The sequence below is a fragment of the Capsella rubella genome, unplaced genomic scaffold, assembly GCF_000375325.1.
Source record: "Capsella rubella cultivar Monte Gargano unplaced genomic scaffold, Caprub1_0 scaffold_2, whole genome shotgun sequence".
Lineage (NCBI taxonomy): Eukaryota > Viridiplantae > Streptophyta > Magnoliopsida > Brassicales > Brassicaceae > Capsella > Capsella rubella.
In genome coordinates, this window is record NW_006238922.1 from 3,152,018 (window position 1) to 3,171,804 (window position 19,787).

Consider the following 19,787-nt stretch of genomic DNA (forward strand, 5'->3'; position numbering starts at 1 on the left):
TAAAAGATCTGGTTACGGTTAGAAATACGGTTAAAGGTAGCTTTTGTCATGCCTAGTCCTATATATCCATGAAAAATATTTCTAAACCTATATTAACGTCAGTGCATAGTTTAATGCTTGGTTAACCATTAAACACAGACTCGATACGTAAATGACCCGACCAATATCTTCTTCTTTCTTCTTTGAAGTGGAGTCGCAAGCTCAATGATCAAGAGGTCGTTAAGGAAGGGGAGAAGATGCTGTAAAAATATATTGCACTCCATGTTCGACCAGAGTAGCAGCTCTGCCATGGTTGTTGTTTAACTAAGCTCTTTTTTCAAAGGAGAGTAAAGGCAAATTTTACAAAGCAATGATAAACCATATCTCCTAACAAAAATCTGAAATTCACTGTCATCATACCACATAGAAATCAGTCTTGTTTGATACAAAAACATCTTTAAGAAAACAAAGCAACTGCAAAAATTCTGAGTAGACAGACTGGTAAATAGAAACTTAATAGCCACCCTTGAGATCGTTGACGACATCGTAAGGGATGGGAGTAACAGTCTCCAATGTCATACCTTCAACCATGAAACCTGGTTTAGGACCTTTAGGTTGTCTCTTGGTGCTGATTGTCTCACCTCTTGCTTTAGCTGCAGCTTTAAGCTCATCGTTCTGCTTCTTCCTGAGTTTAAACTCCTCAGCACACCTTGACTGTTGCACATGCTCCACACGCACATGTATTCTCTTCCTTATGATTCTGTTCCCAATCTAAAACCCAATCTCAAACACAACATTAAGTCACTATCCAAGGGATTACATTACTCATTAACAAAAGAACCTTCAAAGTAAACACAAGAATCAAAGAGGATGTGATTGCAACTCATACAAATAGCAAAATACATAAACCAAACTCTAAGTTAGCTCCAAGACAGATAATAAAACAAGGCAAAATCAAAACATGAATCCTCTAAACCAATACAAAATCAAACATTTCAGAACTGAATCAGATAGCCAAAGAATCACAATCAATTAAAAACCCCTAATTCAACAATCAACACAATCTCAAGTTTCAATTAGCCAAGAATCACAATACAAACACAAAGAGATCATTAAAATTCAATAAAGTTGCAAAATTTAACAATTTTACAAACCTGTTTGTTGACTTCAACACCAACGGCACGCTTAGTAACGTTCCAGATACGACCAGTACGACCATGGTAGAACTTGTGAGGCATACCCTTGTGGATAGCTCCATTAACCTTGACATCCACGTAATCGCCGACCTTGAAGGTTCTCAGGTAAGTGGAGAGTGGGATATAACCCTTCTTCCTGAACGGTCTCGCGAACAGATCCCTTGTTCTCGCCCTTACTCCGTGTCCCGCCGGCATTTTTGACTCCTCTCTCTGTGTCTGGTGGCGGAAGCCCTAGAAAAGTTAGAGTGAAGATAAAAGCATGAAATTTATAAAGTTAATTAGGGTTTTCTTATAATGGGCCTGGTTGGGCTATCGATTTGTAAATACCCATTGGAATTGAGAAGTTTATAAAGAAGGTAATTGTTTTGTTAATTACCGGATGTCCCCTATATTCTTGCAAATTAGGAGATTTGGACATAAAGTATGTTAAAATAGGGATGAACATTTCGGTTTGGAATTGGTTCAGTTTGGTTTTCATTAAATTCTACCTGAACTTAAATTAGAATTATTTTATGTTTGGTTATGTTTGATTTTGATTCGATTTTTTTTCCCTTAAACGAATCCTTTACCATAATAAGAAACCAAAATTATTGTCATTTGATACCTAGAAGGCTAGAATAGATCAAAGCAGATATAGGGGAGTTTTTTTTCTTTTTTCTTTAGTGAAAGTTTTTCGATGTTCTAATGTCAAAGCGGATAAATTGGCACTCAAAGTGCATACTGAACCGTTCCATTGTATCCATGTAAATAATGTTCCTGATTCTTAGCTCATATGAGTCAAATAATAGTACGATTGACAAAAAAAAAAAAAAAGAACGCCCATACATTCTCTCAAATTATGAGATTTTGATATAAATTTAGTATGCAGTTTTAAATAAACCCAAAATCACACCGTGTTCTATTGGATGAGCTCTACCAAACTCAAAAAGTTATTCCAAATACAATCAATATACAAGATGAGAACAAAAGTTTTGGTCATAGTACTCTTGACAAGAGACTATCCATGGATCAGTCTGATCTAAATAAGTTTCTTCTTTTCAAGTACCAAATCTTGATACCATTGACCGCAATGCATATTCTCAATGACATTGGCTCGAGGAGCAATTCTTTTTAGGTGCGATTACGATTTGATGGAGATGAATGCGATTTGCTAGAAATATGAATGGGAATGTGATTAAGCTCTTATGCCACTAATATCTTATCTTCTTGAATGGTAATGTGATACAGAAATAATTAGAAGAAAAAATATACCAAAAATAAACAATAGTTCACCTAAAAAATAAAGCCATTTCATCACAAATGAAAACGATAAAATAGCATGTCCTCAGTCATATAGAGAGCGTAAAAGAGAAGGTGAAGCTACACAACATACTCTGTGCAGGTGTTTAAAAATCAGTGTTTTTGTTCTCTAAGTTTTTAACTTTCAATTTATCGTTGCACTTGTGGTCGTCGGAATTTTGTCGTAACTCCATCGAAACATATATTATTCTTGTTTTTGTATTTTTTATTTTCAAAATAAAATAAGTGGTCGGAAATTGGTCGGAAATTCCATATAATTTCTAACTATTTTTAATTATATATTTAAAAAAATAAAAAATATCGTCGGAAAGTCGTCGGAAATATCTACGGTCGTCGGAAATTCGTTGGAAATTCTACGGTCGTCGGAAATTCGTCGGAATATGATATGGTCGTCGGAAATTCGTCGGAATATTTTTTTGTATGTTCCCACATTTACGAATTCAAAACAATTGAGTTTACCGCTTTTGTAGTTCCCGACGAATTTCCGACCACTATATATACCAAAGAGTATTCACCCATTTCACAATTCAAAATACAACATACTCAACTTCTCATTTCATCTTCTTCTCCTAATCTTCTTCTCTCTATTTTTAGAATCATTATCCATTTTTAAATTATTCCAACATGTGGATCATCCCGCATTCATTTATCTCGTCAGTCATGCCAGTGTATTTGTCACTATACCAGAAATCAAACACAAGCTCGGTGGAAGCCATCTCATCTATTGTAACTTCGAAATTGTATAGATGCTCCGTTAAAATTGGAATGTCTTCACCACGATCTTTCATATTGTCTCCGATGCAACAAGACACCGACCCTCGTTCCTTATTCTTCTTGGTATACACACAAATTGTGTCCCAATCAATACAACCCTTTTTTTCAAACAAGACGCACGCCTTAAATTTGGTTGAAGTAGGAAGATGCTTTTGATTCAACTTCACTGTTGCGGAACTCCCATAACCTCTGTAAGTGAAGCACATAGGCACTTCTTTACTGGGTAAGACCACCAATTCAAGAGGTGATGTCTGGATGAGGAGATCTCTTGCTTCTTTATTTAGTTTGTAGCAGTTACCGAAGTAGAGCCAAATACCTGGATTGCAGAAGGAGCAATCTAGTTTCTCTAGGGACTCACAATTTCGTGCATCTAGGTACCTTAGGGAATCCGAAAGCTGCGGGAGTGATACCAGACTTGAGCAATCACTGAGATTCAAATAATGGAGACTAGTTGCATTCACAATAGAGGAAGGGAGCTCCACCAGACTTGAGCATCCATTGAGATATAATCTTTCGAGATTCGTGGCTGTTGAAAGGTTAGGTAGCTCCTTCAGGTTCTTAGAATTTTTCAAATTCATCCGCTTGAGATTTCGAAGTATCTGTGCACACAAATATAGAAAAGAAAAAAATTCATGATTATGTTATACACCCGTCAAATGAACACATGAAAAGAACACGTAAAAAATACACTTCCATGCTACACATGAAGTGACAAGTTAAATATAATCTCTCAAGTTAACTTGCACAAGAAAGGATGTTATTCTTACAAGAGAAATTTAAATGACTTACTTTAGTTCCGTCCCACAGCTTCTCAAGTTTGCTGTCAACCATGCTAAATTCGACAAGAAACTTCAGGTTATTCATGAAACGCAATCTTGTCATCGGGAAATCTGACAAGTCTAGCAACCGTAGGTTTGGTGATATAAAGCTCAGAGGTCCCATAGAAGATATACTGTTTTGATGATCACGATCATAGCTGACTCTTAAGAACTGGAGATTAGACATTCCTTCAAAAGCTTTCTCAGATACATTTAACTGATAATTGGAGTATATGCCTACAACACTTGTCATCTGGAATGAAAAGACCCAAAAATAATTAGAGATGATATAAAAATAAATAACACTAAACTAAAAAATTACGTAGTGCAACGAAAGACTAAAAGCAAAACTTACTCTTGTAGTATCAATCAATACTTCACATATATCCTTATGATCAAACAAAAACCGGCGTTGTCGAAGCTTACCAGATTGGACAATTTTCTTACCTAGTTGGGCCAACATATTATGCATTCTTATACGATTTTGCATAATAAACAACTCATTCATAAACAACTCAATATATATCAGTGATTTATCAGCTAACACATGAAGCCTTTGACCCACATGGTCGAAACTTTCAGCAAGATATTCTTCAACTTTCTTAATATCCATACTGTTGAAAAAGCAAGCTATATGGAGGAATAAATCTTTATCTTCATCACATAAAGCATCATAACTGAACTTCAAAATGCTCTCAATATCTCTATCAAGGGTAGTCCTTAACCTTGATACTTCCATTGGCCATTCCTCCTTGGGCAATCCTAGAAAGTGGGATCCAATAACCTTTAGTCCTAAAGGAAGATTGCCAACACGGTATGCAATTTCACAAGCAAGTTCATTAAAACCATCTTTAGGAGACTTTTGGTTAAAAGCATACTTGCAGAACATTTGAAGAGCCTCATTATTTGATGGAAAATCCACCTTGTATATATGCTCGATCTTATGTGCCTGCAAAAGTCTTAGATATTCTGTTGTGATGATAATCAAGCTTCGAGGGCCAAACCATTGTACATTTTTAGCCAATGCTTCTAATTGTGCTAACCGATCCACATCATCAAGAACGAGAAGCACTTTCCGGTCTCCTAACCGTCCTCTTGCGACTCCTAAATGAGGAATCACAATATTTTCCTGGTGAAACATTTGAGACAACATTTCTTTTTGTAGTTGTCGCTGTGCACCATACTCGTTAAGACAAGGTCTTGGATAGCTTCCTTTGATATTCTCCATGAATGCGCTATTTTGGAAACCGCCGAAGATTTTGTTAAAGAGAAACCTGGCGATGGTGGTCTTCCCAATCCCGGCCGGACCCCAAATACCAATCATCCTCACTTCATCTAAATCAGGGTGTAGAAACTGATTTATCCTACTCATATGAGCTTCCATCCCAATTAAACGGTCAAAATCACGTGACGGTATCAAATGATTAAGCTTGTTAGAAATATAAGCAGCGATGTTTTCAATCATGGCTGCTTCATTATCACTACAAAAAGTAAGATCAGTTTATATATACATCAAATTAATAAATAATCAGTAAAAACTCATATACACATTTTAAAAGTTAATTATGACTCTCTTGTGTGCATATATAGTTTGGATGCTACAAAGTTATAATTAAAGTTTGATGTGTTTGCAATAATAAAAGGAAATGAAATAAATTAAGTGAAGAACACGAACCAGTTGCTGAAATCGTAACCTGCGATTGTGGCCACACCCTTCAAAGCTATCGTCCATGTATGAACTTTCTCTTTGCCTTTACCTTTGCATGTTTTTTTGAAGACCTTTCCAAAGTCTCCCTTCTGCTTCCTTACGTCAATTGGTTCTACTCCATAGAAAATGGTAATCACCTTTTGACCAGACTCTTTCTTCATGATCTCCGCTAATTCTTCAAGACACCATGACGAAGAAGCATAATTTTTTGAGAGCAAGACAACAATAATCTTAGATTCTCTGATCGCTCGCTTGAGTTCAGGTCCGATGAAATCTCCTCTTTCCATCTCATTATCAACAAAAGAGTTGATTCCTTTTCTTTCGAACTCCTTGAGAACGTGGCTGAGAAAGTTCTTTCGTACATCTTTCCCGTGGAAGCTCGGAAAAATATCGTGCGTCCAGGTTTGTAACAAAGAGGGTGATAAAGAAGAAGAAGAAGAAGAAGCCATTATTGCAATAAAGAGAAGATGTAATGGGAAGTAAGGACTAACAAAAAGACTTTGCATGTGTAATATTGACATAGAACGTTGACTCCATTGGAAATAAAGTTTAATTATCGTTTTCAGAATCTTAGCTGTCTTGTAGGCTTCCACCATTCTTGTAATTTCTCTGATGTTTCCTCACAAAATTTTTTTTTTTCTACAGAAATTTCTTTGTAGAGTTAATAGAAGAAGACAGTGCTTTCTTTGTTACTTAGTGACTTTTCAAACCTTACCTTCTCTTTCAAGTCTCACACATATAGAAGAAGTTGCCATAGACTAATCTAAATTCACACGTATACAGTTTTTTCCAAGAAGCTTTTCCGCATCAGACAAGTTGCACCATGTTGTGTTATAGATTTTTCAATGTTGTCAGATAAAAATTATGTATACGAATGCTTTTGTTGTACAAAATTCGTGTGTTTTAAAATTCGTGTATTGAAAGGTTTTATTTCTTCAGAATGTTTGGTAACTGTGTTTGTACAGTGTCCTCTGTTTTCGCAAGTCACACACAACTTTGTTGGATGTTAACAGTATGAATTACACAAAAGGGAACACCAAGAGTTCAGATTTTTTCGATTGTATCATTTCTCTTACACGGATCGCAATTTCTCCATGCACGAAAGCAAAACCTCGGTATTGAACGAAGCTGTATGTGTAGTTTTGAATCAATCAAAAACAAATTCGAATCCTCCTCATCAGATCAATCACTCACTAGGATGATCAAAATTGTATTCATGAACCTTCTTCAATTTCTCCTCACTAAGGGAATGATAAAACGAATCCTACAAATCAAATCTGTCACACGACTGTTTTGGACGATTTGATGATTATGAAAAAAAAAACAAGTATTGAGTGGATAGATTACTTGGTTCACAAGCACAACACGTTGATCGTGTAGCTGAGACATGATCATGTTACACACCGTTGTCTTCCGGGAGGCTGTTTAAGAGGAGCAGGAGTTGCTGAAGGAGAAACATTGTTGTCACTGATCAAAGAGTGATCTCTTACGCCATTAAGTAATTTCACCATCGTCTTCCTTCAACCTTACGTTATAGTCAGAAAAATAAAAGAAGAAGAAATATGAAGATGTAATTTCACCATTAGTGAAATAACGCATCCGAATAGTGGGAAATTTTAGTCCGGATATCCGGATCCGACATTTTTAATATTTTAATAATATTTTATTATTATTTATATTATATGATATAGTTTTCTAATTCTATATATTAAAATATTAGTTTTATTATTACTTTTATTAAATTAATTCATTTTTATGTTATGTTTTAAAAAATTTATGATAATTTTTATTATTCACAGATATCCAGCTTTTACATACGAATATCCGAGACCTGCATATCCGGGATAAGGGATCCAACCAGATATTAAAACTACGAATCCGCCGGATACGGATACGGGTCCGGATATCCGGCTCCGCCCCAGCCCTACGTGTTGAGATATTAGCGAGAACAAAGACACGTCATCCAACGTATTTGTTTTTTTTTATCGTCTTTTAGATTTATTAAGTATTGCAGATTATGAGAATTGTTACAAAGATAGATCTACCATGGACAATTCCTTCCGTCCCTCACTGGAGATCTTCTGTAAACTTATCTTCATTAATCTGCAGAAATATTAATAAATCGCGCTCTCTGGGGCTCGAACCCCAGACTTCCTGGTGTAGAAGCATTACTAAACCCTTGATCAACACCGTTGGACCAAGGAGGCTTCTACCGTCATCCAAGGTATTTAATAATTAATATCCAAATTATTTTGTAGATAACAAATTAAATATATTTCCTATAAAATTATATGGAGTGCAATCGAAATATAATTGAAATATAATTTCATATTAATCAAAATATATTTCAATCAAAATTTTGAATGTTGTGTTTGCGTGTTTTTGTTTTGCCTATTTGAATTATGTTCTCTGCACGTGAAGTTTATGTGTTTGAGGTATGTAAAGTTTTTGTTATGACGGTGGGATTTTGGTGTATTATGTTTGTTTGGTTCGTGGTGTTTTAGTGTACTTGTAATTTCCGTGGAACGAATTATGTATGAAGCTAGAGATTAGAGAAATGAGAGAGAAAGTACTTCATCTGAGCCCTTCTTTGTTCTCTGACTATAGAGTCGTTTGCAGCTCAAAGATCCCCTTCTCTTGATTTCACCCTGCAATAGTTCTGAGAAGAGAAAATGAGACATGAACATCTTAGAAATCTTACAGCGAGTGCAATGCGAGATTCACGTCACGTGGCAGAAATAGAAAATCCAAACCACAGATTAATATAGTTCAACGTCGGAGAAGACCGTATGCAATGCCGAAAGTCATACCAATATGCCTACATTAGACAATGTACCATGTGAAAACAGACAACAACACAAAAGCAGTAGCCAAGTATTTTTTAATGATTACCCATTGTTCGTCAGGGGATTCCCATTTGTAATGATAAATCAAGCACAAACCTTTAGAAGAAAGCCAAGACAAATGATAAATGCACAACTTCTAGCAAGCAAATCCTTTTGTTTCAAGCAACTCTACCAACAACATAGATAACCAAAAACATTTAGATGCTTCCTATTGTTAGATGGGTATAACAAGAGGAGGTACATAAAGACTATAACTGATTTGCAAATCTCTTAGAGCAGGTAAGCTAGAAAAGAACCATGATCCAAAACCTAAGAATATAATTGAATAGGCAAAGTTTGACAATGATTACACATATATATAATTTTTCCATCAAATAGAGTGATCAGTAGAACCTAAACGTTTCCCAAAATCATGTCACTTTAGCTTAGGAGATGAATATAGAAATCAGAAACCTTCAGAAGATATAGAAACCATCACTCCAAGAACCTCTCTAGCAGCAATCATGTTAGATACAACTTTTACCTGTAACGCTTTTTGCCCTCAACAAAGAATGTGAAAGAGTTCATATATGTCAGAGAGCGTATATACAAAAATAATTCAATTCACAGAAATAGTTCAATTAAATCTGATTTCTCAGCGTCGCTCTAAGTTTAGCCACGATTCGCAAGGTTCTCTAACGCGTAACCCCAAAAAATCAGATACAAAGTTAAACCCTAATTAGAAAGCGTTGCTCTAACGAAGTAATCATCACAAATTCAAAATCGATCAATTCAAATTCTCAAAATCGATCATCGGTTCTGATTTTGATGCATAAATTGAACCCAAAAAAATTAAAAAAATTATGGAAGCTTAAAGAGAAGTACAGTAAGATTTTCTCGAGCAGGAATTGTAAAAGGATTACAAGAGACTACCTTAAGATTAATTACTTCGACAGAGATTATCAAACTCCAGAAACAGAGACGATCTGAGAGAGACAGGGAGAGCGAGAGCTTGAGAGAGAGAGATAATTCAAAATTACACTGTTGCGAACAAAATAAAATATTTCTAACCGTTAAGCAAAGAGAATCTAACGGACCAAAACGAATGGAGCTTTTAAAATCTAACGGACCAATAAATTACTGATACACTGTTGTAAAGATTTACCCCATAATTTTACATTTTTACTTTACCAAGTTGAATTTTCTAACCGTTATAAATCTCAATGCTCGGTTCGGTTTGTTATTCTGAAATGATTACAAGTTTTTTCGTATACGACATACGTGGATGGCGATGTTGAGTCAACCATAGTTAAAAATTTCACTGAAATATAAAGTGACATGATTATATTTTGTATAACGTCTCTATTTAATAAATAAATAAGTGACATGATAATCATAAGGATAGTATCTTCTTAGCCATGGCATCAAAGAAAAATGCAATCTTTGATCACATATGACTCATAAGTTTAGTACTTGTCACACTCGGCCTACATTTTCAAAATTGAGTTCAAATAAGGTTTAACTCTTCGATCTTAAACCATACCACTATGCCTCGGAACATTGGATTAGGGTAAACCCCTAAAGCCATTTGCTATTTGAAATTATGAATTATGGACATTGAAACCTTGAAAACAAAATCGTTGCTACACCACTTCAAAATGTTACAATGATCCGACTTCTTTCTCTGCAGCGTAATTCATCAAAAGCAGAATTCTCTTCGATATCAGCCTTGTCCTTCTTTGCTTTTATATTCCAAATAATACAACAATGGGTTTTTCAATTCCAAAAAGTCTGATTTCTCCAGATTTTTTTCGTATTTTTTCTTTTATACAGTACTTTGTTTATAAAATTTGTACTATATATGAAACTTTGTACCAACAGAGTGCTCTGTTTTTCTCAAGTCACAACTCTGTTGAACGTTCAAAGTGGTGAACACAAAACGCTGCCATATATGATGGTGCTGTAGCCTGCAATTAAAACATATAATATTTCTGGTCATTTTAATCTTCCAGGAGTTTACATCACTCGTATAACATGTGTGCACGGCTAAAGAAGAGCTTACTGAATTGTCTTGCAGATTTCCTTAGCCTCCAGGTTGATTCTAGCTCCTATACATTTCCCCGATTTAAGGCATTTGAGACATCTATAGCAACTTCTTTTCCATCAGGTCTTCTTCATTGTTCCTAACATGAAAGATAACATATAAAATATTCACAAATCACCAAACATGAAAGATATAACACTCTTAAACTACTGTCTCAAGTCACATGTCAGCATATATATATTATTAGCGACGAGTTCCTTCGTTTTCAGGTAAAATCGAATATTATCGATAAGAACTGGAACCGGAAACAGCTTGATTCTCTTACAGATTCTAATACAATGAGAAAATCCATTACCACTTGAAATGTTTTTGATTTGACGTTGCACACAAACAGATTCAAACCCATTCGAAGAAGTTTCGAGGAATCTCTATATGATCAGCAAAACTAATATCTAACCAATTCAGGAATAGAATTAAGCAATACAGAATCATGAAAACTAGATGATTATTCAAATCTGAAACCACAGAGAGCTATTAAATAAAACTGCAAAGTATTTGAGAATTTACAAACAGCATGTGTGAGTGATAACAGTAGCGACTAATAGAGATACTAATAGAGAGAGGGAACCAATGATTTACGATATAGCATAAATTCATCTTGGTATGTGCAAACATGTGGCTCAAGCCATTTTGGTAAAAGACACAATGCATAATGAAACAGCTTACTTGTGTTGTGCCTTGAGCAACAATCTAATTCAGATCCAAAAGAATTATTACAGAATATCTAAATATCACAAACAATTTTTTATTTCTATTGCTATGATATGAGAAGACAGAAACAAAAACACATAAATCAAAGAATGTATGGATTAATTAAAGGTGTTTTTACCTGTTCCTTAGATATTCATGGATGGCATCAACTTCACCTTTAAGAGTTCCTTACACTCCACCAGCTACAATTTTAAAAACTATTAGTTGGTAGTATGATTATACAATTCAATTGCCATTTAGACATTTCATCGAACAGTTGTTATGCAGAGTTCCATCTACAAAGTCAATGAAAATGAAAACAGCCCTGCCGGCTTCTCTCTCTCTGACTTGAGTTTCAATGTTTTTTTTTGTCTCAGATCCAGCCATCCAGGCATTTATGAAATCCGACAATCCGCTATATCAACATGATGCTCTTTATATATCAACATGATATCCTTTTCACACATCTCTTCGTCGCCATCAACATGATGCTCGAAGAGCTGGATTATCCCGCATTCTTTTATCCTGTCAGAGAAATCAAAAACAAGCTCGGTGGAAGTCACCTCCTCTCGTACGAGAGTGTGAGAGATGTATAGATGCTCCGTTAAAAAACTTTCACTATAGTATTTTCCACGGGAGATTGATAGGCAACAAGACAGGGACCGTCGTTCCAGAATACCATCTTTATTCTTCTTGGTACACCACCAAAGATCATCACTATCAGCATCTCTTTCAAACAAGACGCATGCCTTAAATATTGTTGGTGTACGAAGAGGCTTTTGATTCAACTTCACTGTTATGGAACTCCCATAACCTCTGTAAGTGAAGCACGCAGGCACTTCTTTACCGGGTACGACCACCAATTTAGCAGTTGTCTGGGTGAGGAGATCTCTTGCTTCTTTATTTAGTTTGAAGCAGCTATCGAAGTAGAGACAAATACATGGATTGCAGAAGGAGCAATCTAGTTTCTCTAGGGACTCACAATTTAGTGCATCTAGGCACTCTAGAGAATCCGGAAGCTGTGGGAGTGATACCAGATTTGAGCAATTTCTGAGATACAACTCATGGAGACTAGTTGCATTCACAATAGAGTAAGGGAGCTCCACCAGACTTGAGCAACCACTTAGATCTAAACTGTGAAGACTAGTTGCATTCCCAATAGAGTAAGGGAGCTCCATCAGACTTGAGCAACTACCGAGTTGTAGTTCTTTGAGATTAGTGGCTGTTGAGAAGTCAGGAAGCTCCTTCAGATTCTTAGAAAAACTCAAATCCATCCGATTGAGATTTCGAAGTAGCTGTATACACAAATAAAGAAAAGAAAAAGATTCACAATTCAAAATACATCTGTCAAGTGAACACATGAAAAGAACATGTAAAAATTACACTTCCATCCTAAACAACTAGTAGCAAGTTAAATATAATCTCTCAAGTTAACTTGCACAAGAAAATATGTTATATATTCAAAATAAAATTTAAAACTTAAAAATTCTTATAAGAGAAATTTAAATGACTTACTTTATTTCCGTCCCACAGTTTCTCAAGTTTGCTGTCAGCCATGCTTAATTCGAAAAGAAACTCCAGGTCGTCATTCATGAAACGCAAACATGTCATCGGGCAATATGGCCAGTCTAGCAAGCGTAGATTGGGAGATGTAAAGCTCAGAGGTCCCTGATAAGATATTTTCTTTCGACGACCATACCTATTGACTTTTAGAAACTGGAGTTTAGTCATTCCTTCAAAAGCTTTCTCAGTTGCATTTAACTGATCCTCAGAGTATATGCCTACAACACTTCTAGTCATCTGAAATATAAGATCCAAAAATAATTAGATATGATACAAAAAAAAAACACTAAACTAAAAATAAGCAATGCAACGAAAGACTAAAAGCAAAACTTACTGTTGTATTATCAATCATTACTTCATGTATATCTTTACGATCAAACAAAAACCGGCGTTGTGGAAACTTACCAGATTGGACAATTTTTCTACCTAGTCGGGCCAACATCTTATGCATTTCTATTGTACAAAATGACCGACCGGGAATATATGCGGCATATGGCAGAATAATATATATGAGTGATTTATCAGCTAACACTCGAAGCCTTTGACCCACATGGTCGAAACTTTCAGCAAGATATTCTTCAACTTTCTCCATATCCATGTAGTTGAAAATACAAGCTATATGGAGGAATAAATCTTTCTCTTCATCAGATAAAGCATCATAACTGAACTTCAAAATGCTCTCAATATCTTTATCAAGGGTAGTCCTTAACCTTGATACTTCCATAGGCCACTCCTCCTTAGACAATCCTCGAAAGTGGGATCCAATAACCTCTAGTGCTAAAGGAAGTTCACCGACAATGTATGTAATTTCACGAGCAAGTGCATCGAAACCATCTTCAGGTGTCTTTTGTTTAAAAGCATACATGCAGAACATTTGAAGAGCCTCATCATTTGATGGAAACTTCACCGTATATATATGCTCGACCTTATGTGCCTTCAAAAGTCTTCGATCTTCAGTTGTGATGATAATTCGACTTCTAGGACCAAACCACTGAACATTTTCTGCCAATGCTTGTAGTTGTAGTAACTGATCAACATCATCGAGAACTAGAAACACTGTCATGTGTCTCAACCGTTGTTGTGCGACTCCTAAATGAGGAATCTCAATATCTTTCTCGTTGAGCACCTGAGAAAACATTTCTTCTTGTAGTTTCAATTTTGCATTTTCCCTGTCAAGACAAGGTCTTGGATATTTTCCTCTTATACCCGAGATGAATGCGCTATTTTTGAAACTACCGGAAAGTTGGTTAAATAGAAACCTGGCGATGGTGGTCTTCCCAATTCCAGGCGGACCCCAAATCCCAATCATCCTCACTTCATCCAAATCTAGACGCACCAACTGATTCATCCTTCTCATATGAGCTTCCATCCCAATTAAACGCTCAAAATCATGTGATGGTGTCAAATCAGTAAGCTTTTTCAAAGTTTCAGTAGCAATTTCGCCAATCTTGGTTGCTTCATCATCACTAACAAAAAGGAGGATCATGTTGTTAATAAATAATCACTATGAACTCAGGAACACGTTTAAAAGTTTAAAGTTTGATGTGTATGAAAGAATTAAAGCAGATGAAATTAAGTCAAGAACACGAACCACTCGCTGAAATCGTAACCTGCGATTTCGGCCACATCCGTCAAAGCTTTCGTCCATGTCTGAACCTTCTCCTCAGTTTTACCTTGACAAGTTCCTTTGAAGGCCTCTCCAAAGTCTCCCCCCTGCTTCCTTACGTCCGTTGGTTTTACTCCATAGAAAATGGTAAACACCGTTTGACATGACTCTTTCATATTCACCATGATCTCCACCAATTCGTCAAGACACCACGAAGAAGAAGCATAATTCTTGGAGAGTAAGACAACAGCAATCTTAGATCCTCTGATCGCCCGTTCGAGTTCAGGACCGATGAATTCTCCTCTCTCCATCTCGTCATCAATGAACATGTTGATTCCTATCCTTTTGAACTCCCTCCGAACGTGACTGAGAAAGGTTTTGCGTACATCTGGGCCATGAAAGCTCGTAAAAACATCGTATTCCCAGGTTTGTAACAAAGAGGGTGAAGGAAGTGAAAGAGATAAAGAAGAGGAAGAAGAAGCCATTACTGCGATAGAGAGAAGAATTAAGATAAGAGATGTAATAATAGAGCTTTGTGCGAAGTAAGGACTAACAAAAAGACTTTGTATGTGGTATATTGACATAGAACATTGACTCCATTGACTCATATGGTTCACACAATTTTGATGAGAGAACAATATTTTAAGCTTATTGGAAATAAAGTTTAATTATCGTTTCCACAATCTTAGCTGTCTTGCAGGTTCCACCATTCTTGTAATTTCTCTGATATTTCCAAACAAAAATTTAATTTTCTACAGAAAGTTCTTTGTAGTGTTCATAGAAGAAGACAATGCTTTCTTTGTTACTTAGTGACTTTTCATACCTTACCTTCTCTTTCAAGTCTCACACCTATAGAAGAAGTTTGGGAAAATTTCATAAAAATTCCTTATCTAATTTTAATTTGGAAGTTTAATACCCAATGTTATTTGATTGGAAACAAAATGCATGGTTTATTAATTTGTTGTCTATTAATACATCAAGTATATAAAAATTGTCGAATCGAAAAAACCGCTTAACAAACGATACTCGGATTGACGGAATCACTAAACCGGGGTTAATGGGATTACACTAAACTTAGGATTTATCGATCCCAATTCGATTTGGGGGAATAGCAAAGGACAATGCAGTCTTTGGATAACCCCAAATTACTCATGTGTTTAGGGATTAGTGATTTCGTCAACTTCGGTTTAGTTATTCCGTCAATCCGATTAAGCGGTTTATTCGATTCGACAATTTTTATATACTTAATGTATTAATAGACCAAAGTTTAATAAACCATACATTTTATTTCTAATCAAATAACATTGTGTATTAAACTTTCAAATTAAAATTAGATGGGGAATTTTTATGGAATTTTCCCGAAGAAGTTTGGACTCAGTCAGAGCAAAAAGGTTTCCATAGACTAATCTAAATTCACACGTATACAATTTTTTCCAAGAAGCTTATCTGCATCAGACAAGTTGCATCATGTCGTGAAGTTGCACCTGCATCAGACAAGTTGCATCAGACAAGCTTCATAGATACATTCATGAAGCTTTCCTTTCCTAAAATGGTTTTCATAGCAAACTCAAGAAAATTTGGTTTTGAGTTCGGTCTGAATTGTTAAATAGCTGACAAATTACAAGTTAAGTGAGTGTGAACAAAATTTTACACTAACAGTTCCAAAGAAGAGAGCATCAAGAGAAAGAAAGCAGAGGAAAGTATTTGGTGCTACTAATCTTCAACATGGATCAGTCTGCTCTAAATAAGCTTCTTCTTTTCAAAGTATTGCTTCAAGTACAAAATCTGTAAACCAGAGACCACAATGCAAATCCCCAGCGACATTATACTATACCATGCCACTCTCGAGTTTGTTTTTTCGCTCACAATCCTCATCTCTGCTTCTCTGCGATTTTCAAAACAAGAGACTGTGTTGTTTTTTGTATTTCTTTTCAGTGTCTTTAAAAGAATGTAGCAGTTAATTAAGCTTTATACCTGTTTCTGAGGTAAATTAGATTTTCATGGATGGCCTCAACCGCACCTTCGAGTTTCTTAAGCTCAAGCTCTACTCCCTACGAATCAATGGCATAATAGGGTGTCATACAGAGAGATTAGAGACTAACTTTAAAGCTCTTTCGTTGCAGAACCTATTCTTCAATGTGATTTTTAAAGTAATTTGTAGCTTATTATCTCAGAGGCCTTGAAAATAGAGAGCTGACCTCGATCTTCTCTTTTCTAGCAATGGAGTCCCAGTCTTTAGCTGCGATTCCGGTTTTCCAGTCAAGGTTGATGCTAAAATCTTTGTTACCATGACTTTTGGCATCAGCCTCAAAACACGCCAAGTAGGTTCCTGATTCTTGTGTTGTAAACGCAAACTGACCATTCGTTGTGTTTTGCGTGTGGTGCAAAATGCTGCCATAAGGTGCTGTAACCTGCAATAAAACATAAACATTTCTGTTCATTTTCCTCTTTCAAGAAGTTGAGATCCCTAATAAACCTATATTTTTCAACATCAATCTATCAACCTATGGTAACTGAAAGAGTCAATGGCTACCATCTAACTAATAAAGCATGGGAGTATAGAAGCCTATCAAGCATCTTTGCAAGAATATAGAGAACTTGAGGTCATAAGCAATAGTCTGTTCCAAACATATCTACTGACACGAGAAATACTTCGACGTTAAACACTCACAAACATATGGGCATTACCAGAAATGTGTTGACATAACACACCTGTGAGTAAACTTTCTACAACAATATATCAACCAAAGTCATAGCCGCGAGAGTCAATGTCTCCGATAATGTATTAAGGAGAGTTGAATTTAGACACGATATACACATTTCCATAGGAAGATAACATCTTTGCAAGCAAACAGAGAACTTGTAGTAACTAAAATTCCAAACATTTTTACATTTTGATCACACTCACATCAAGCTATTGATCCATGTCAAAAACTCAACTCCTCTTCTCATCCAAGTAAATCTGAATGAATACTAAAGATCCAAAACTGAGTATACATAAAGACCTCTTACCACATCCCTTATACCAAATCTAAGTTCTCTAAACACATTCACAGAACAATCTCATATTCTATGAATCAGCTACTCATAACATTGAATGCACAATTTCCAAACTAAGCATCAATGCCTTCATTAATGCTTTACCATCAACAAATTTAGAAAGTTAATTTCGTCTCACAGAGCTGAGTTCCAAAATTTCAAATCGAAGAAGAGAAACAAAAGGATCCGAATCCAACCTTAACGGAGACAGTAGGGAAGATTGAATGATCATCGGAGATAACAAGGTAATCAGCTAAAACGACGATGTTGCTTTGTATTTCTTCGGAGACGCACTTTGATCCGGTGTGAGGTACGGTAAGCCAAACGGCTTCACAGATCGGAATTAGCTCCGGTGATAGAGAGATAATGAGAGCTGAGAGTAATAGCGCCGTCGTTAAGCTACGATTCATCTTCTTCTTCTTCACCGAAGCTTTTTCAAAACTTCTAATTTTCCGATTTGTATATTTCGTTGAAGATCTCAGATCTTGATTTCGTTTGAATTTTGAAGTACATGGAAATGTTAAGGCTCAAGTATTATATTTGGTAATACAAATGTTATGTTTATTTTCAAAAAAATAATTTTGATTGGTTAATTAGTTTATACAACTTCGTAACACTATATTTAGTACAACTACGTATTTCTTTGATTTCATTTGTTTTGTTTAACTTAGTAAAACTGATAATACTGTAGTATGCAAATCATATGCAAATTTTATGCAAAAAATATGTAATATTGTATGGAAAAGAGTATATTTATTTTTCATGAAAATACAATTCAATTGGAATGAAAGTAAAAATCATGAAAACTATTTAAATGTCATGAAAGTAAAAATAATGAAAACTATACCTTTACGCTGCTAGGGAGGTGCGACCTTTAGCTTACATCTCCACCGAACGAAGTCCTGCTTACTCTTGACTGCACTTCGAAATAAAATTGAGATAATGAGTTAATATTTTCTGTTTACATTTGTTTTGTGATTGTTGATGTCCATGAATGTATAAAATATTCATTGTCATTGTTTTCTGAAAAAATTATTGAAATTTGGGATTTTTTCCGAGGAATGATTGAAACAAATGAGTAGACGCATAATTAGATTAGAGTGAAAACACTTTCTAGATTTTTTTTTTAAACTTAATCTATTGTTTATATATATATATATAATGTTCTTCTATTAAAAAAATTTAACAAAAATATTTTATTAGTCCACATGAGTATTTAATAATGGAGATATAGTAAACTAATTATATATTTCTTTTCCTATAATGTAATAATGGAGATCTTCTATTAAAAAAATTTAACAAAAATATTTTATTAGTCCACATGAGTATTTAATAATGGAGATATAGTAAACTAATTATATATTTCTTTTCCTATAATGTAATAATGGAGATACAGTAAACTAAGATAATTCTATGAGCTAATCGCGAATTAGTACATAATTAACGTCGATAAAATCAACCGATTTGGGTTCCAGTTATATATTAATCAAATATTTCACCACTAAATTAAGTTAAACCGGACGATGTTACAAACCAATCCGAATAACTATAGATCTAGTTAGAGATACGAATGAAAACGAGCGGATCTAGTTGTAGTTAATCGGGTGATTTTAAATGAATTTTTGATCAATCCTAGACTAACCTTCTCAATCTCCTTTAAATGATACCATTTAACATAATTCAATGGAAATTTTATTTATAACTAACAACATTTTCGACATTTTCTATTTTTGTACCCCTCTTGTAATCAACAAAAAATAATATAATAGTACAATTCTTTATATGCACTTAATAAATTGAATTTTGTTAGAAAATTGACAATTTTATAAATTCTTCATATGCATTTTACTTAACCAATTTAACAAATATTCTAAAATAACATTAGTTATATTCAAATTTATAGGATAACCTTCATCAAATTCATTTTAAACAAGAAAAACTTGTATTCTTAGATGATTTTCTTATTGTCTTTTGTATACAATAAACAAAATAATGTTTCTACAAAATTATTTGAGCCACATTATATATACTAATTATTTGGGCTACCGAACAAATAGTTTTTTTTTTCTTTGAAACAAACAAATAGTATTTTGTTAGCATGATGGTTATGTAGATTCTTTATGTATTCAAGTGTGTGGATTCGATCCTCCAGATTGAAAATTTTGTTACCTTCCCTTTTGTTTTCT

The 19,787-nt window shown here is 34.9% G+C and overlaps 4 protein-coding genes across 5 annotated transcripts; all 4 read right to left on the reverse strand.

The window, feature by feature from the left end:
* Positions 1–350: 350 nt before the first annotated feature.
* On the reverse strand, positions 351–1,413 carry LOC17894860 (60S ribosomal protein L21-1). Its single transcript, XM_006302862.2, has 2 exons — positions 1,134–1,413; positions 351–750 (listed from the first exon to the last, which is right to left on the reverse strand). Exons 1-2 carry the CDS (start codon positions 1,368–1,370, stop codon positions 493–495), a joined length of 495 nt encoding a protein of 164 aa, XP_006302924.1. The 5' UTR covers positions 1,371–1,413; the 3' UTR covers positions 351–492.
* Positions 1,414–3,088: 1,675 nt separating this feature from the next.
* LOC111831924 (probable disease resistance protein RPP1) lies at positions 3,089–6,223 on the reverse strand. Its single transcript, XM_023787535.1, has 4 exons — positions 5,736–6,223; positions 4,422–5,547; positions 4,038–4,319; positions 3,089–3,847 (listed from the first exon to the last, which is right to left on the reverse strand). The coding sequence occupies exons 1-4, from the start codon at positions 6,221–6,223 to the stop codon at positions 3,089–3,091; spliced, it is 2,655 nt and encodes an 884-aa protein (XP_023643303.1).
* Positions 6,224–10,191: 3,968 nt separating this feature from the next.
* On the reverse strand, positions 10,192–15,092 carry LOC111831949 (probable disease resistance protein RPP1). 2 transcript variants are annotated; one of them, XM_023787652.1, is made up of 6 exons: positions 14,548–15,092; positions 13,291–14,422; positions 12,909–13,193; positions 11,533–12,688; positions 10,662–10,782; positions 10,192–10,566 (listed from the first exon to the last, which is right to left on the reverse strand). In XM_023787652.1, the coding sequence occupies exons 1-4, from the start codon at positions 15,045–15,047 to the stop codon at positions 11,789–11,791; spliced, it is 2,817 nt and encodes a 938-aa protein (XP_023643420.1). In that variant the 5' UTR covers positions 15,048–15,092; the 3' UTR covers positions 10,192–10,566; positions 10,662–10,782; positions 11,533–11,788. The 2 variants fall into 2 exon arrangements, with proteins under 2 accessions (XP_023643420.1, XP_023643422.1); XM_023787654.1 differs by lacking the exons at positions 10,192–10,566; positions 10,662–10,782; positions 11,533–12,688 and having other exon boundaries at positions 13,104–13,193; positions 13,362–14,422.
* A 1,005-nt stretch (positions 15,093–16,097) lies between these two features.
* Positions 16,098–18,113, reverse strand: LOC17894522 (transmembrane emp24 domain-containing protein p24delta4). Its single transcript, XM_006302753.2, has 4 exons — positions 17,799–18,113; positions 16,761–16,973; positions 16,537–16,613; positions 16,098–16,447 (listed from the first exon to the last, which is right to left on the reverse strand). Exons 1-4 carry the CDS (start codon positions 18,009–18,011, stop codon positions 16,303–16,305), a joined length of 648 nt encoding a protein of 215 aa, XP_006302815.1. The 5' UTR covers positions 18,012–18,113; the 3' UTR covers positions 16,098–16,302.
* Between the last annotated feature and the right edge of the window lie 1,674 nt (positions 18,114–19,787).

Bases quoted from the DNA above. Each gene is read 5' to 3' on its own strand.
- LOC17894860 (XM_006302862.2), bottom strand. From the start codon at position 1,370: ATGCCGGCGGGACACGGAGTAAGGGCGAGAACAAGGGATCTGTTCGCG. The intron at 751-1,133 runs GTTTGTAAAATT...ATTGGGTTTTAG, and splicing joins GTGTTGAAGTCAACAAACAG to ATTGGGAACAGAATCATAAG.
- LOC111831924 (XM_023787535.1), bottom strand. From the start codon at position 6,223: ATGGCTTCTTCTTCTTCTTCTTCTTTATCACCCTCTTTGTTACAAACC. The intron at 4,320-4,421 runs GTAAGTTTTGCT...TTTTCATTCCAG, and splicing joins TATTGATTGATACTACAAGA to ATGACAAGTGTTGTAGGCAT. The intron at 3,848-4,037 runs GTAAGTCATTTA...TTGTGTGCACAG, and splicing joins AGCTGTGGGACGGAACTAAA to ATACTTCGAAATCTCAAGCG.
- LOC111831949 (XM_023787652.1), bottom strand. From the start codon at position 15,047: ATGGCTTCTTCTTCCTCTTCTTTATCTCTTTCACTTCCTTCACCCTCT. The intron at 13,194-13,290 runs GTAAGTTTTGCT...CTTATATTTCAG, and splicing joins TAATGATTGATAATACAACA to ATGACTAGAAGTGTTGTAGG. The intron at 12,689-12,908 runs GTAAGTCATTTA...TTGTGTATACAG, and splicing joins AACTGTGGGACGGAAATAAA to CTACTTCGAAATCTCAATCG.
- LOC17894522 (XM_006302753.2), bottom strand. From the start codon at position 18,011: ATGAATCGTAGCTTAACGACGGCGCTATTACTCTCAGCTCTCATTATC. The intron at 16,974-17,798 runs GTTGGATTCGGA...GTTTTATTGCAG, and splicing joins TCCCTACTGTCTCCGTTAAG to GTTACAGCACCTTATGGCAG. The intron at 16,448-16,536 runs GTATAAAGCTTA...TGAAAATCGCAG, and splicing joins CTAATTTACCTCAGAAACAG to AGAAGCAGAGATGAGGATTG.